Source organism: Leptosomus discolor, chromosome 14 (assembly GCF_034619465.1).
Source record: "Leptosomus discolor isolate bLepDis1 chromosome 14, bLepDis1.hap2, whole genome shotgun sequence".
Classification (NCBI taxonomy): domain Eukaryota; kingdom Metazoa; phylum Chordata; class Aves; order Leptosomiformes; family Leptosomidae; genus Leptosomus; species Leptosomus discolor.
In genome coordinates this window covers 10,086,620-10,101,566 of record NC_141404.1, presented here as the reverse complement: position 1 = coordinate 10,101,566, position 14,947 = coordinate 10,086,620, and the positions used below count along the sequence as shown (strand labels likewise).

The 14,947-nt window shown below is 34.2% G+C and overlaps 1 protein-coding gene across 1 annotated transcript in view; it reads right to left on the bottom strand.

Annotated features, from left to right (window-relative positions):
- Positions 1-14,947, bottom strand: part of SNX29 (sorting nexin 29) — a 137,521-nt gene that overhangs the window by 18,814 nt on the left and 103,760 nt on the right. The window contains exon 22 of the mRNA XM_086472830.1: positions 12,708-12,847. Coding sequence (XP_086328956.1) covers positions 12,708-12,847 — 140 coding nt within the window. The remainder of the gene's footprint in view (positions 1-12,707; positions 12,848-14,947) is intronic.

Sequence of the window (14,947 nt, the reverse complement as noted above, 5' to 3'; positions counted from 1 at the left end):
TATACTGATAGGAATGATGTGGTTTTGTGGATGGGCAATAGAAAATGAGTTGATTCACATTTAGACCCTAAGCTACAGAACTCTGCAAAGGGTTTTGTATATTCCCTCAGTGCAATGGCTGGATGCCAAAAAACTTATTAGTTACCTCTTTCTACTAAAATAACAAGTGATCTCCACATTGTTTTAAGTGCTTGTCTTGGTCTACAAATTGACTTCATAGCTGTGTAAGATATATTTGGGAATGGACAGTAGTTATATCTCACATTCTACAATTTATAGCCTTAAGCAAAAGTATTCTCAGTTACCGGGCTAATGTTTGCTGTAAAAATCCAAGCAGAGAAAATGGGACAGCTAATTGAGTTTTTTTACAACTGGACATCAAAGGAGCAGGGCTCCTTTGTCACTGCTGCCACTAGAACTGAGAAAAAAAAAAAAACCAAACTAAACAACCTGACCTTCAAGGAAGGACTAAACTTTACAATCACAGGAAGCAGAAAGAAACCTCTTTCTAAAAAAAAAAAAAAAAAGACACAAGCCACAGAAGCAAGAATTTTCATACACAGAGAAGGTGGTGGAGGGTCTTATGAGTCACAGTCACTTGCAGAAGTGAGACACAAACAACTCCTTATTTTATTCAAGATACTTTACAGTCTCAGCTGTTTTGATTTAATTCTGAAACATATTAAAGATTTTACTTCATTGGTGTAAGTTAACGTCTACTTTTGAGTACTCAGCATTATGATTTGTTGTTATATTACTAACTCATTGACAAAAATCTGAATTTAAAATAAGTGCTGAGAACTGTAAGACAGAAAAACAGGGATGACAGAGATTAAAATTATATTTTTGCAAGTCTCTTTCCCGGTTTAATTTTATGTTGCTTGCAAAGTAAAGAGAATTGCAAATGTATTCTCTCTATTTTGCCCAGCCTCAAAACTGAAATATTCTTTACTGGCTCTAGAGCCCGTTCTTTGCTACCAATTTCAGAAACACCTGCTGCAGTACAGAAATGCCTGAATATATAGAGAGTTCATTTTTTTATAAGAGAGTGCACATGACTTGCTTGTTACCAAGGAAACAGGATCACTGCTGTAACAACACAAAAGTTTAACCGCCTGTGTGTTCTTTTATGAGAAATATCTTAACCTCTTCTTGCACTGCTACAGGTTAAGCATAAACTGCACAGTTTAGAAAACCTGTGTCTTGTTAAAGGCTTGCTGAGTTTATTAGCAAGCAGTAAAACAGCAAGATGAAAAGGAAGAAGTAAATGCTACTGAGAACGACAACCGTTCTCTCAGAATGATCTCTCATTACTAAGCCTGTCGTTAATTGGGAGGGAAATGACAGAAAGTCATGATACAACTCCTGGGTGCCAATAAAAAAAACCCAAAAAACAACCAACATTCAAAAGCATGTTGACCCAGCCAGTTCCTCAGTTAAACTGACCAGCATCCCATCTTGACCCAAGTTGCCTAGACTAAGAAAAATCTTTATGAAAATAACTGCTTTGTACAAACTGGGAACCAGGCATAATCAAGAGTAATAAAAGGGACTCAAAGTGATATTAAACTATTCCTGCATGCAATAAAGGTGTTAACTGAAAAAATATTGGGTAAATTGACGATTTCATATTTTCATGGTAGGCAACCTGCTGTTTTCACTAACTCTTAGAGCCATTTTTATTATTTCCCAAAGACAGATGGAACTAGCCCTATCAAAAAACGCTCAGCACTCTTAAAAGCTCATTTTGTACTGAAACACTAAAGTTTGCTGCAACACTGAATATTTCGACTTTGTTCAACATAACCTCCATTTATGTCAGGGTCTTTGAAGTGGTCTGTTTATAAAGGAAACTGATATATATCCATTAGCTACCAACAACAACACAGAAAGGGCTTTTTGGCTGTTATTGTCAATCTACTTCCCTTAAATTTTTGCCCCATTCTTTTAAACCATGCAACGGAGAACATTGCTTGTGTATTTTTAGACACGTAAAAGAAATAGCATACCACATCCTCTCCCTCATTCGTTTCACCAGTTTTAGACACAAAACATCAGTATTGCCCATTTTAACATTTTTATTTGCTCAGGCAGCATTAAACATGTGTTTATTCTGAGGCAACTGTAAAAGATGCTTCCGATGGTGACAGGAAAGTATTCAATTCAGCACAATACATACTAAATTCTTCTCTTCATAAGCACTGTAAAGGTCACTTTGAATACAAAGAAGCATGACAAAACTCTACTTGATGGAAATACGCTCATAAATACCTATTTGTGAGGTCTGTTGAACAATTCAGAGCAATTAACTTCGCAGAGCAAGTCTCACTGTCTTTATGGAGACGGTAATCAGTCTAAGAGTCATACTATTTGAAAGTGAAGTTGATTTTTTTCTTAATGGCAAGACTCCATAATGAGGCAATAAATATAATACATAAAACCCTTCAGTATTGTGCAGTTGCTGTATGACATACGACTTTTATTGAGCATCGCACCAAGGCAATCAAAATGACAAACACCGCCTTTTTGAGGTATCTTAGTCCCAGAACAATACAACACTGAGGTGTTTCATTAGGGTGGCTGCAGAAGGATGTGTTTCTGTAATACTTTCACTTACCTGTAATCTGCAGGAGAAAATGTTTTCAATTGTACTTATACTGAATATTGGAACACGTAATGCCTTAAAAGTGAAAGACTGAGAAAACACAAATGAGAGCAAGAAAGTGTGAGCGAGAGTAAGAAAACAGGTCGGCAGGAGTCAGACACCTGCACATAAACAGATTCTTTCACCTGAATAAAAGCCATTTACGTTAAGCACTGCTGGCAAAGTTCTCTTAGTAAGACCAGCTGCTGGAAAAAGAAATACAACTTACAGGAATGCAGCTGAGAGTTTCTAGTCCTTTTTACTTTAACAATTGAGAAAAAGATTAACAACTACAAAAATAGTTTTAAAAATATCCAAACATAAACTCTGACTCCAAATTTTCACTTTGCTTAAATTTTGATTTGAAATGTAAAGGATTGCAACATTTGTATATAAAGCAGTCCTCACTGATAATTTTATATACCTCCTATAAATCATTAGAAACTATGCATAATATTCTTCCTGATTAAAAATTGTCATGTAAACTCTAGTGAGTAGTTACTGGACTGCTAACTTCTGTAAAACTACTAACAGCAGAACCAAGTTGAAGTCAGCAGATAATCTTGAGTGCTGATGGGTATTTGGAATGTATCTCCATCTACAGCAACTGTTTGAAGACTGCAAATGCTGCTAATAGTACTGCCATGATAACTATCCGGAAATCAGGGCATCATGGATTGCAAACTCCTTGGCTGGAACGTGTATATATTAACTCAGGATGGTTATCAGGAAATCACACATTGAAAAAACATGGATGGGGAAGATGTCAATTCTGTCAAACATGAAATAGTTTTGAGAATGCCACGCTGTAGGCAGGGCAGAGGAGGGGGGGGAACACAGTGAACATGAACACAAGTTAGGATACATCATTTCTCTGATCACAAACCAGATTAAGGAGCTTTTCTCTCTACAATACCTTTAATGGCATCTCTGTACTGCAAACTGCCCCTTGGGATGAAAAGAGACAAGAGCGAATAAAATTTCTTCCTAGTACAGATAACATTATTCCTCCCAGCACAGGTGGCATCTTCCATAAGTATTTCAAGGGAGTGTTTTTGCATACACACACTCTTAACTGACATAAGTGAGCTGGAAAAATCCTCAAAGATAAACCAAAATTTGGTCAATTATGTACTCAGGTTAAAACAGAGCTTCCTTAACTCTCCTGCAATGTCTTTCACACTATAGAATAAAACTATACTGTAGTTTACAATATAGAAGCAATTATCTTCCACAGATAATTTTCTTTTCCCAGCTCAATTTACAGATTTTAGCATTTATTCAGACCATTTAAAAAGACTGGTAAAAAACTAAGAAATTATTTTGCAAACCTGAGGCTGAATAAAATAGGAGGACACAGGGCCGTTCGTTACCACATGGAAAGGAGTAGCAGAGTTGCAACAAATGCTGACAGACTTGGCACGCTTCTCCAATGATTATTCAAGGTTTCGGTGTCCTATACTTTAAAGCCAGGATCAAAGTTTTGATTATTTCACAAATAACCTGTCAAATCCCAGAGAGATCACTTGTAAAACCAAAAATTACAACCATAACACCATCATCTTTTGTTTGGATAAAGATAGCTTTATAAAGCCAAATCCTTCTAGTAATCCTCAAGGACCAGTATTTCTCTATACTTCCTTACTATATTCAACCCATCTTCCTTTTAACATTAAGCATCCTATGTCTGTCTCTCCTTGTTTATTCTTGCCCTCTTTATCACTGTTTCTACTCCTCCTGACACATTTTTTTCCTTCCTCATTTTCCTCTAACATTCATAAACCCTCTCAACTACTCAGAGCAGGGAAAGGAAAATTTAATACATTTGTAGAATGCCATGTAATACACGTCTTCAATGTGGATATGTGCCAAAACACAAAATAAAAGACAATGTAACATCATAATACAATCCTTGCAGAAGGAAAACAGATGAAAGTATGAATTGTCATATACTTCAACCAAACAGTTTTTGCCCTACTTCTTCACATTTCAGTTAGATCAAAATAGGCTTGATGCTTTTTTTAAGTTTGATGTCAAGCCTCATAGGTTATGAGAGACTAAAAAGAAAACTGTCAGTTACCAAGTGAGGAATGCAGAAATCAAGAATAACAGTGAGACAACTACATGTTTGTTAAGAACAATCCACTCCAAATATTTTAATTCTAGCATCAGCAAAAATTCCACAGAAGAATAGTACATTTTTTGCAATGGAGCTTCCTGCATTACCTGAACATGCTAATCAAATTTTAGATATCAAAGATATTTTTACTTCAACAATCATCAGTGCTTGGCAACACCGTTCTACTGAAAGATAAATATTGTGTAATGTCTCTACATAGTTTTATAAGTAGATCAATCAATTTACATAGTAATAAATTAGTTTCATTAGCATGTTTCAGGCATTAGGAGGTGCTTTACTAATTAAAAGTCACATATTTAAGCAAATCCTATTCCCTGTTTGTTCATGTAAATTATATTCCTCCTTATCAAAGTGCTTACTTACTGTTACAGACCATAACTGAAATCTGTTAAAGAGATACTGAAGCCATTCAGTGCCAAGTTGATAACACAAGCTGCCACTTCAAATGATGCAATCAGGTAAAAATTTGGCCACTAGCCACCACACTTTAGGATGCATTAGCTGAACACTGTCACTTAGTCTGTTAGAAGGCACACATATGTATGCTAATAGCTTTAAGAGATGTCATGCCATCACCAACTCATTTTTTGAGAAATTCACCTATTCAAAATTGCATTTTTTTTTCAGAATTCCAGGGATTGCTTGTTTGTTTGCTTTTAATCCTACTGTTTATCTGATTAAGCACTGACAGTAGAATACTAGCACCACATCCACTGCAAATTGAATGGATGGGACAATTCTGCCATCTCCTCTCCAACTGCCCCAAGAACTTCCAGGCTGCAACTGCAGACTCAACATGTGTTACAGAATGTGCAAACCAAAAATTTAGTACAAAAACCATGTTACTACTATTTCTCAAAACAGATATGTAACTAAGCACCACATATCCTACATACATAACTGATACAATGCCTCACCAAGTGAACACATAACCACACCCTAACTCCATGGATGTCAAAGGAATCATCTCAATGAGTATTCAGCACTCATGTATAAACCATCATATCAATACCTGAAAATATTCCAATCTAACTTGTTCTACAAAATAAAATTATAAACCCAAAACATTCACTGCTGCGTTGATACAGATGTATGTATGTGTGTAGGCTTTTGCTTATTTATGTTATACATGCATAGTATGGACTTCAAATGAGAGGAGGGATTCACATTCACTTAATGCATAAATTCTGTGTTAACTATCATTTCTGCTTTTTGTTTACATGCTAGAGAAACATACTTCAGAATTGTTTTGCTTTTTCATAGAATCATCTTTGGTAACTTTCCATCCAGAAAGACTGGTTAAATAAGAGCTATACCGCTGCTATAAATACTGTACTACCAGTCCAGCTAAGCAAGTCCTAAAGGGAGGAAATAATTAGAATATTTTAGAAACTCTGTAGCTATAAAACCGATTTCTTATAAATCATAAAATGAGGCAGAGAACATTACAACATGACACGAGAAGAATAAGATTACAAAAACATTTTTCACCTTATCTGAGACTGAGATTTAAAGTCCTGCAAATGGAGAAATTTATAAACCTAAAATTCCTTTAGAATTTTTATTAGTTCATTAAAACCTCATCTCAATACCGTCACTGGCCAGGAACACAGTAAAAGCACCATTTTAAAAAGTCTTTCTCCTCTACCTTTATATGTAAACATATTAATGTCCATGTATTCAAAGATCTTATTTAAAATAACATTCCACAAATGTTTCTGTGAAGAGGTTTTAGTTAATTCTTTATACTAAAACAGCGCCTGTACCTGCTGTATAGTAAATATCCCTTGTTGAGATAAAGCTACTGAATGAAATACAACTGATAGACTAGTTTGTAGCAAATGTTTAAGTCTGAGCAAATGTTTTTATCCCTCTAAAGTATTTTGAAAGTAAATTTGAAGGGGTCAATTTTCAATTTCTTTAAAATGAACTCAAAGATACAACATCCACATGAACTTCACAGTAATTGTCTTAAAAGATTTATTACATTTATGCTTGAAAGCAATGTTTTAACACTTGCAATGGTATCGCATAGAAGTTAAGATTCTTTTTACCTTTCATACCTTTAATATACACATTTAAATGTTCTCAATGACACACTGACAATTGCAACTGAAATTAGAGATAAGAAAACCCCAAAATCCAAACCAAAAAAAAATTCTTCAACCCACTAAGAGCAAACGTCTATTCTGCCACATTATTTTAACTTTGTGGTCTGCAAGACTATAAGCAGATACTTAGCTTTACACACTTCTTAGTGCTAAACAAATCTTAAGAGGAATATTTCCAGGGCAGTGTTTCTGAGTGGCTGATTGGCTGGTACTGAAATTCGCCTGTCAGTTGGTACCTCTATCTCTCTACCACGCTTCTCACAACTTAACCTTCCAGGAGGGAGCAAGCACTTACAAAATGGGAAAGAGAGGTAGAACTAGTGACCTTTTTACTACAATTTAACTTGGTGACTCAAAGACAACTGACTTAAAACACCTAAGAACATATTCAGCTGCTTTCTGACGGGTTTATGTAAAACAAAACTCAAGTTAAAATTGCAGGTTGAGATTTGGGGGAAATCATAGATTTATAGACTATTTGAGATTGGAAGGCACCTCTGGAGATTGTCTAGCCAATCTCCCTGCACAAGGTTGCCCAGGAGTGTGTCCTGTCAAGTCATTAATACCTCCAAGGATGAAGTGTCAACAATCTCTGGGCAACCTGTTAGAGTATTCCATCACCCTTACAGTAAAAAAAGGTTTTTCTTATTTTTCTGGTATTTCAGTTTGTGCCTATTATGAGGATGATGGGAAGAAAATCTTTATCTTCTAAAAAATGAGGACATTTCATACAGAAACCAGAGAGATAGAAAAATCACAACATTTTAGTGTTTCTTTTCACAGCTTTTTACAGCTTTTAGCTTTTTACATACTTAAAACCATACCACCTATTATGATGATTTATGTTGCAAGACTCAATTATATGGTCCAAGAATTGTGATGCCTGTTGCCAAAGATCCTTCCTGTTCTTATAAATGTATTTACAAAGAGCTAATGTGTGTGATGCTTTTCAGATAGATAAATCTGTGACTAAAACACAAGTGTGCCTGTTATAACAACGTCTATTTACCTGTAATGTATCATGACTGTAAATAAATGCTAATTTAAATAAGTATTAACAGACAGGTCTTCACCACCTAGCACAGGTAGCAATCTAATTCAGCAGTGCCAACTCTTGATTTAAGTTTTGCTCTGCATGGACTGGAAAATCTAACTTGTGGTGTCAATTTTTTTATTACAAAGAATTTGTTATTCAGCATGTACACAGACAAACTGGCAGAGCCAGAATCTCTTCTTTACATTAAGACATGAAAATGGACTAAGGGAAAGTATTTTATGAAACCTATGACTGAGTTAATGCAGCATTAAATTTGAAAAATATACAAACTGATATTACAAATGATAGAGACGGACAACAGAAAGAATACACTAATGACAGTTCACAGCATAAGGAATCAAAACAAATTACATTTCCGTGATTAACCACTAGCATTTGATACAATAATGAAGAGAAATGCTAGCAAAGTGATTCACATTATTTTACCGCAAACTGTTAGCTGTATCTGAGTTTCAAAATAAAATTAATTTATTTCATTGTAACAGTGGCAGGCTATTTCATACAGATCAATTAAAATGTTTTGTCTCATCAGATCTGTGCTTGATTGTATGAAATCACTGCACTTCGAAGGCAGAAATCCCCAAAGGAACAACTTCACAACAGAAATCTTAGGCAATATTCCTCCCAGCATTTCATAATCAGTGGATTCAGTCCTAGAGACAATAATCTTATTTTCTGTTCACCATAATCATATTCTATAACCTAAATCAGATCTTAAAAGTGATTAATTAAAACTGACCCTGTAATTGCTATCTATAGGGTGCCTAATCAGACATAACCTTTATGTGACTTTTCATTTTCACACTGAAGTGTGGTCACTTAATTTTGCAGTGAGAACAAACTCTATTTTTTAATTTTATTTTATATTTCATTGCTTTCTAGTAGACAGATCTAATGCCCCTAGGGACTTTTTATGCATATTAAGACTATTTTTTTTCTCCTAGACTGAGGTATCACTACACTCTACAGCAGTCCTATGACTATGACTCAGTGGTTTTTAACTACTCTTTCATTAATAAAGACATAATCAGCAAATAAACACACATTTGTGCTTTATAGCACAAATCAAATATATCAGAATTATTTAGTGGTTTGTATTCAAATATTGAATATAAGTTCAAATATTATTAAGCCAAAATATTATTAAACCTAACAGAATAGAAGAATTGCAGGTACAGTACAAAGGTTACAATTGATTAATATAACAAACACTTCACAGAGTCCAGCATGTTCAAGATCTCCTGTTGATGAAGTTCAAAAATCCATTAAGGAAGGACAATACTGGAGAAGTTGGCAATATGAAGTAAAACTGAAATGCATTTTCTTTTAGATGCTTTTTCTTACTCACCAACAGTGCCAGGTCATGACTCCCAGAAAATAAAGGACATTGGGAATTCAAATGACAGCCTAGCAATGATGATACTTTCTAAAATGAGCTCCTTCCATCATTGTCTAAAAGATCTTTATATTACTTTAATACTGCTGCTCTAGCTGCAGAGGAAGAGTCTGATATATCAGTAGAAAAATGCATTAAAAACCCACTTTGTCTGCTGTAGATGAGGTATATAGTTATTTTGCTCAACAGCTAAGCTTTTCCAGAATCCCACTAACATTCCCACAGAGAACTATCTACTCTAGCTAAGAGTGAATGCTGATATGTTTACTGTTTGAGAAAAAGCTTCAAGCAGATAATTCACAGATACATATTTGAACAGAACTTTTTTGCATAATGTCCAGATATCAAAGAATATTCTTGAATCCACTATAGTCCATTGCTTCATGCAATATATCGAGAATTATGAAACTGCCAAATGCAAAAAACCCCTCTAAAAATAAACATAGTCTTTTCACAACCTATCATATAGCTATACCACAAAAGGTTAGCATCAATGCAGTGCATCATATTGGTGTTTATAAATGGTTGACAAATGCTGTTGGCAAATTTCCTTGAGTAAATTTCCTTGAACAAATTTCTTTCCTTAGACATAATTGCGTTATTTTGTATCACGTTTCACATACTAAATTGTACCCATATTGAGAAAACAGGTTACTTAAATATGCTGCCTTTTCAATAAAACTTTACTCTTTTTGTGAAATTAATTGCATTTATCTCATTCAGCTCATTACAGTTATTAGAAGAAATAGAGTTGGGGTTTTTTGCTTGGTTTTAGTTGTTTGTTTTTACAGCAGAATAGGGTAACGGTGTTTATTCTGACTTGTGCATCATTGGTAGAACCCGTTACATGGGGACGTGATTTTGAATCTTTTCCTGTGCTGGTCCTCATACCTGGCACTTTTTTTAATAAACAAAAACATGAGATCTGGATTGTATTTACACACTTAACTGAAATTAACTATCAGAAAGCAGGTTAATTGTTTAGGGCTGAGGAATAAGAGGGAATTCGTTTTCCCTCTTATTTGTATTCCCTCTTATGTTTTTAACATAAATGGCTATGAGATTATAAATAAACTATTCTTGAAATGTCATTTCTCAAAGTAGAATAAAAAGATACTGGAATAAAATATACCTGTAACAACAGTGTATTACGACAAAAAAACACCTGAGAAGTAGCGTCATTGCTTTTACACTAGTACTGTATTACCTCATAGTTCTAATGTCACAGTATGGTCACTGCCGAATCGCACAATTAATGTTAGATCTTTTTAAAATACAGGAAATTCTAATGATTGAAATTCAATAAAAATGCAAAACCAAAACAGTTTCGGTTAAAGCATGTAAAGAGCGCATTACAGTTCAAGCAACGAATGGCTACTGTGAATACCTTTCCATCGATTTAGGCCAAAGCTTCAAATTAATATTTCTAACTAGAGCATCCACAGTATTTCCTAATCTAAGAGCTCCTCGTTGAAACTGTTGTCCACTTTTGTCATATTTTAATATTAGTTGTGTTGCTATCTTTATGACCGCTTGTACTGTTGAGGTAATGATAATTACTCTAGCAACTCAATGTACACCTGAAACCATAATCATCATTCATTAAAAGATCTTATATCCCACAAAGCTTGTTTCATTTCTTTCATAAGCAAACTGGTTGAGGGGGAAAAACTAGCTAGCCTCAACTTACAGATGTTATTCTGCGTTACCACTTCTCCGTGTGGAACTCAGGATAATCAATTTAACAAGCCAATGAAAAGACAGGACCTCCAATAGGACATTGCTCAGAATTTATTCTCCTGCTCTACATTTAAAGCAGCAAGTTATGAAATGAAGTTGACAAGAAATTATCAGTTCACTACTTCACACAGCTATACTTAACTATCTTAAAATAAAATATAATTGGACAGGAAGAGCAAAAATTATTTGAGTTGAAAATTCAATTGCAAATGTATTTTGTATTTGCCCCTCTCTTCTTTAAAAACCAAAATGAAGTACAACATGAAGGACAACCTCCTTAAAATGACTTAACAAAATGCCACATATGGGCCTCTCAATTCTAAGTACCTGAAATAATTTCAATTTTTACAGTCCTTAGTCAAAGTCTACAAAATAGGTTCTTAGGAATAAAAACCTAAGTCTCTCGAGATGTTTGTCCCTACAAACATCATTTTGCCATTTATAACATCATCATCAAGATGCTTCATCAAACTGATTTTTGCTTTTTCAAATCCAAGAAAAATTGAAAAAACATGAATGCCACAAAATACTTCTTGGCATTCTTCCATTTATCTATTACATTTTCTAATAAATACAGCTTTCTTGAAATAAAGTTTCAACTTGAAAATCCGAAACTCTGCACAATAGTACAGATAAGCATGTATGCTTCTATTGAAACATATTAATTTTAAATTGGTTTTGATTCTGCAAATGGATCCATCCATGGATTCACAAGCATGGATGCACAATCCCCATGCAGAGGCTTGTGGACAGCAAATTTAATATGATGGCTTACTATGAATGTGTGTTCAATCTATAAATAATTTGTATAGGTGTAGTATTGAAAAATCATTATATTGAAAAATTATTCGTGAAAGAAGTAACACCACTTTCAAAAACAAATTTTCATTAATATTATTGCTTAAATAGTTCCAAATATCTTTACAAATACTGTAAAGAATTATGTATACAGCAAAACGGAAAGATTTTAACACATTATATCCCTTGTATGATTGTATATCAAAGGGTTTATTTTGAGCTTCTTAACAGACGACTGTGTTAAACTATTTCTGGACATATTCAACGTTAACATTAATGAAATCAGAACACGCATCAGCAGATTGCAAAATTCAGCTAGAAAGAGTTCAACAGCTTGACTTTTTAATTTGGTTACTAAGTACCCTAATAGTGCTCCACCCTCGTCCCCCCAAAATAAATTTAAAAACAAAAATACAAACCCCACAAAAAAAAGGCAAAACAAAACTGAGAAAGACCAAATTAAAGAAATTAAAACATCTCATGTTTGAAGAGTACACATGAATGCAGATTTTTAGTTCATCCAGGTATTTCTGAAAGCTTTACAAAGTGATTTTTGTTCAAAGTCACCATTCAAATAAACAAAACCAACAATATATGTCATACATTCCTTTAAATATAACAAAAGCACTTATACTTTGAACAGGAGCCTTCTATTTAAAAAAAAAAACAACATGCAAACAACAAAACAAAACCAAAAAAAACCACCCCCAAAAAACCCAGACAAAACATTTTAAAGATTTTGGAGATGCTGGCATTATATTTTAAATGAAGTTGTGATGAAAAAAGCTTAATATTTTCTTTACTACTTGACAGATACTTACACAAAAAAGGGCATCAGCTGAATAAGAGTCTCTTTTTTGGGATTGGCTGTGAATTCTGGCACAGTTTGAATAATTTTGTTCATTACATTCCTTAGGTAATTTTGCAGCTGCTTGCGTCGCTCTTCTACAAATTTTGCATCCTAAAAATACAAAGGAAAAAACTATAAACAGCACAAAGAATACGTTTTTCATATAAAGTAACTAAACAGTTCTAAATAAGCATAAAATTTGATCTTTTGATGGTCTGCATTTATTATGTTTATAGAAACATGTTGGCAATATGTAAAAGACCCGCGAGACTGTCCTTAGAGATAAAGGAAAATCATGCAAGCTAATAAAGACCTGTTTCACAAAAGCACCCATGACAGGATGCTGAATCCTCTCGTGGCAGAATGTTTCTTCTATGGACCAGAGTTCTTCTCCTAATAGTAGATCCCCATAAAATACTACAGTCTTAGATGGGCAGTGCATAACAGCAGCATAGAGCCAGTGGCATAACAATTTGTATGATTCTTTTTGAGATCCAGAATTGGCAGTCTTCGCAGAAGGAAATAATGACTTATTCCCACAATTTTTTCACAACTCATACTTTTCATATGTTGAGTAAACAAACTCCAGAATGGATTAAAGCTTCTCCAGCTTTTTTATTATTATGTTAATAAATGATTATTTTGTGATGGAGTTTTCGTATAGTAGACTGTTTTTGTAAAGATTGTATCACAGCTCTTATAAAAACGTTTTAATGAAGTTCCTATAGTATTTAGATCTCACGATATTATTGGCCCCAATAAATAAAATAATTCTATAAACTCCACATTCTGCTGAGAGACTTACAAACTAAATGTCTACCAACCAGCACAAGGCCATGCATCCCATAGCTTGCATCTAGCTTAAACTTTTTCCTGTGAGGGACTGCAATTGCAGTGAATTGTAATATAAAGCCTACACATTTCACACTAACATAAATCTATAATAGGTTTACAATGAAATTAGGTGCTGGCCGGTTTGTGCTACAGCCAGCATGCTATATCACTGAAATGCGTCTTTCTGATCACCTGGTTTAAATGTCAGAGTATATTCCTTAGGCATGAAGACAAAATAATTATTAGGCAATTACAGCTCTCAAAGGAAGACTATTATCTATAAGATGTGTCTATCCAACCTGTAGTATTTATCTGTGTAAGAAAAGTCATTGAAACAAATTCCTGTTCCTTGCAAGAAAAATGACAACCCACCAACAAAACACTGTAAATACATTTGACAACACTAAATAAATCCATTATATTAAAAAGGTTCAAGTCTGCCATGCACAGGATGCAAATCTGAAGATCATTCCTCCCTTAGGTACAACAGACTAACACATCATCAAAGCAGGGATGCTCCTTCAAATTCATGAGGACTGCTGTAGAGTTTCTAGAACCTTCATTGACATTTTGTTCTGTTCTTCTCTCTCTTTAGGAGGTGTTACAAGGAACAGCAGTATTTTTAGAAGACATAAGAAAACAAGAAAAGATTCTGAATGACACTTCTCAAAGCAGTAATTTAAATTCATAGAATCAAAATCAACCAATATTAAGTAAGGCAGATTTGCAAATATTGGCAATTAACCAATTGGTTAAAAGGCTCATTTGTTATAATTTAAGGAAATCTTTTCTGCTCTGGTCTTTTATTTGCATGTGATTACTTAATAACATGTAATTGTAATTACTGTAACATTTATAATTGCTGAAGACATTTATACTTACAAGCTTCAAGAACTTATGCAGTGCTTGTGTCGTTTAATAAAGTTCACAAAATTCCAAGATACATACAGATTATTTTTTTTGTTTTCTAGATATGAACTTACACAGATGTCCAGCCCTGTTTCACATTCCAGTTTTGTATTAATACAGGTAATAATCAAGACCAGTGTGAAAACCCCTATGTATTATATGGTTTGCTATTTCTTTTTTATCAGTCACGTTTTTCAGCAACATACACACACTACACACACAAGTTGTGTAGCAAGTGATTCTAGAGTTAATCGATTTACTAATAAATGAACTAATGAAGTCTGAAAACTCTTGGAAACTGATACTTTATTAAAAAAACAAAGCTGCATTGTTGACACTTCATGCAATCTACTCTGCAGAGTCACTCACCCAGTACTGCACAACTGAGTACAGTTACTACTCAAACGGAACAGAGTAACAGCTTGCTCTGTGCCCTGCTGCACTGACAAAGCCTGGACAAATTGTGGA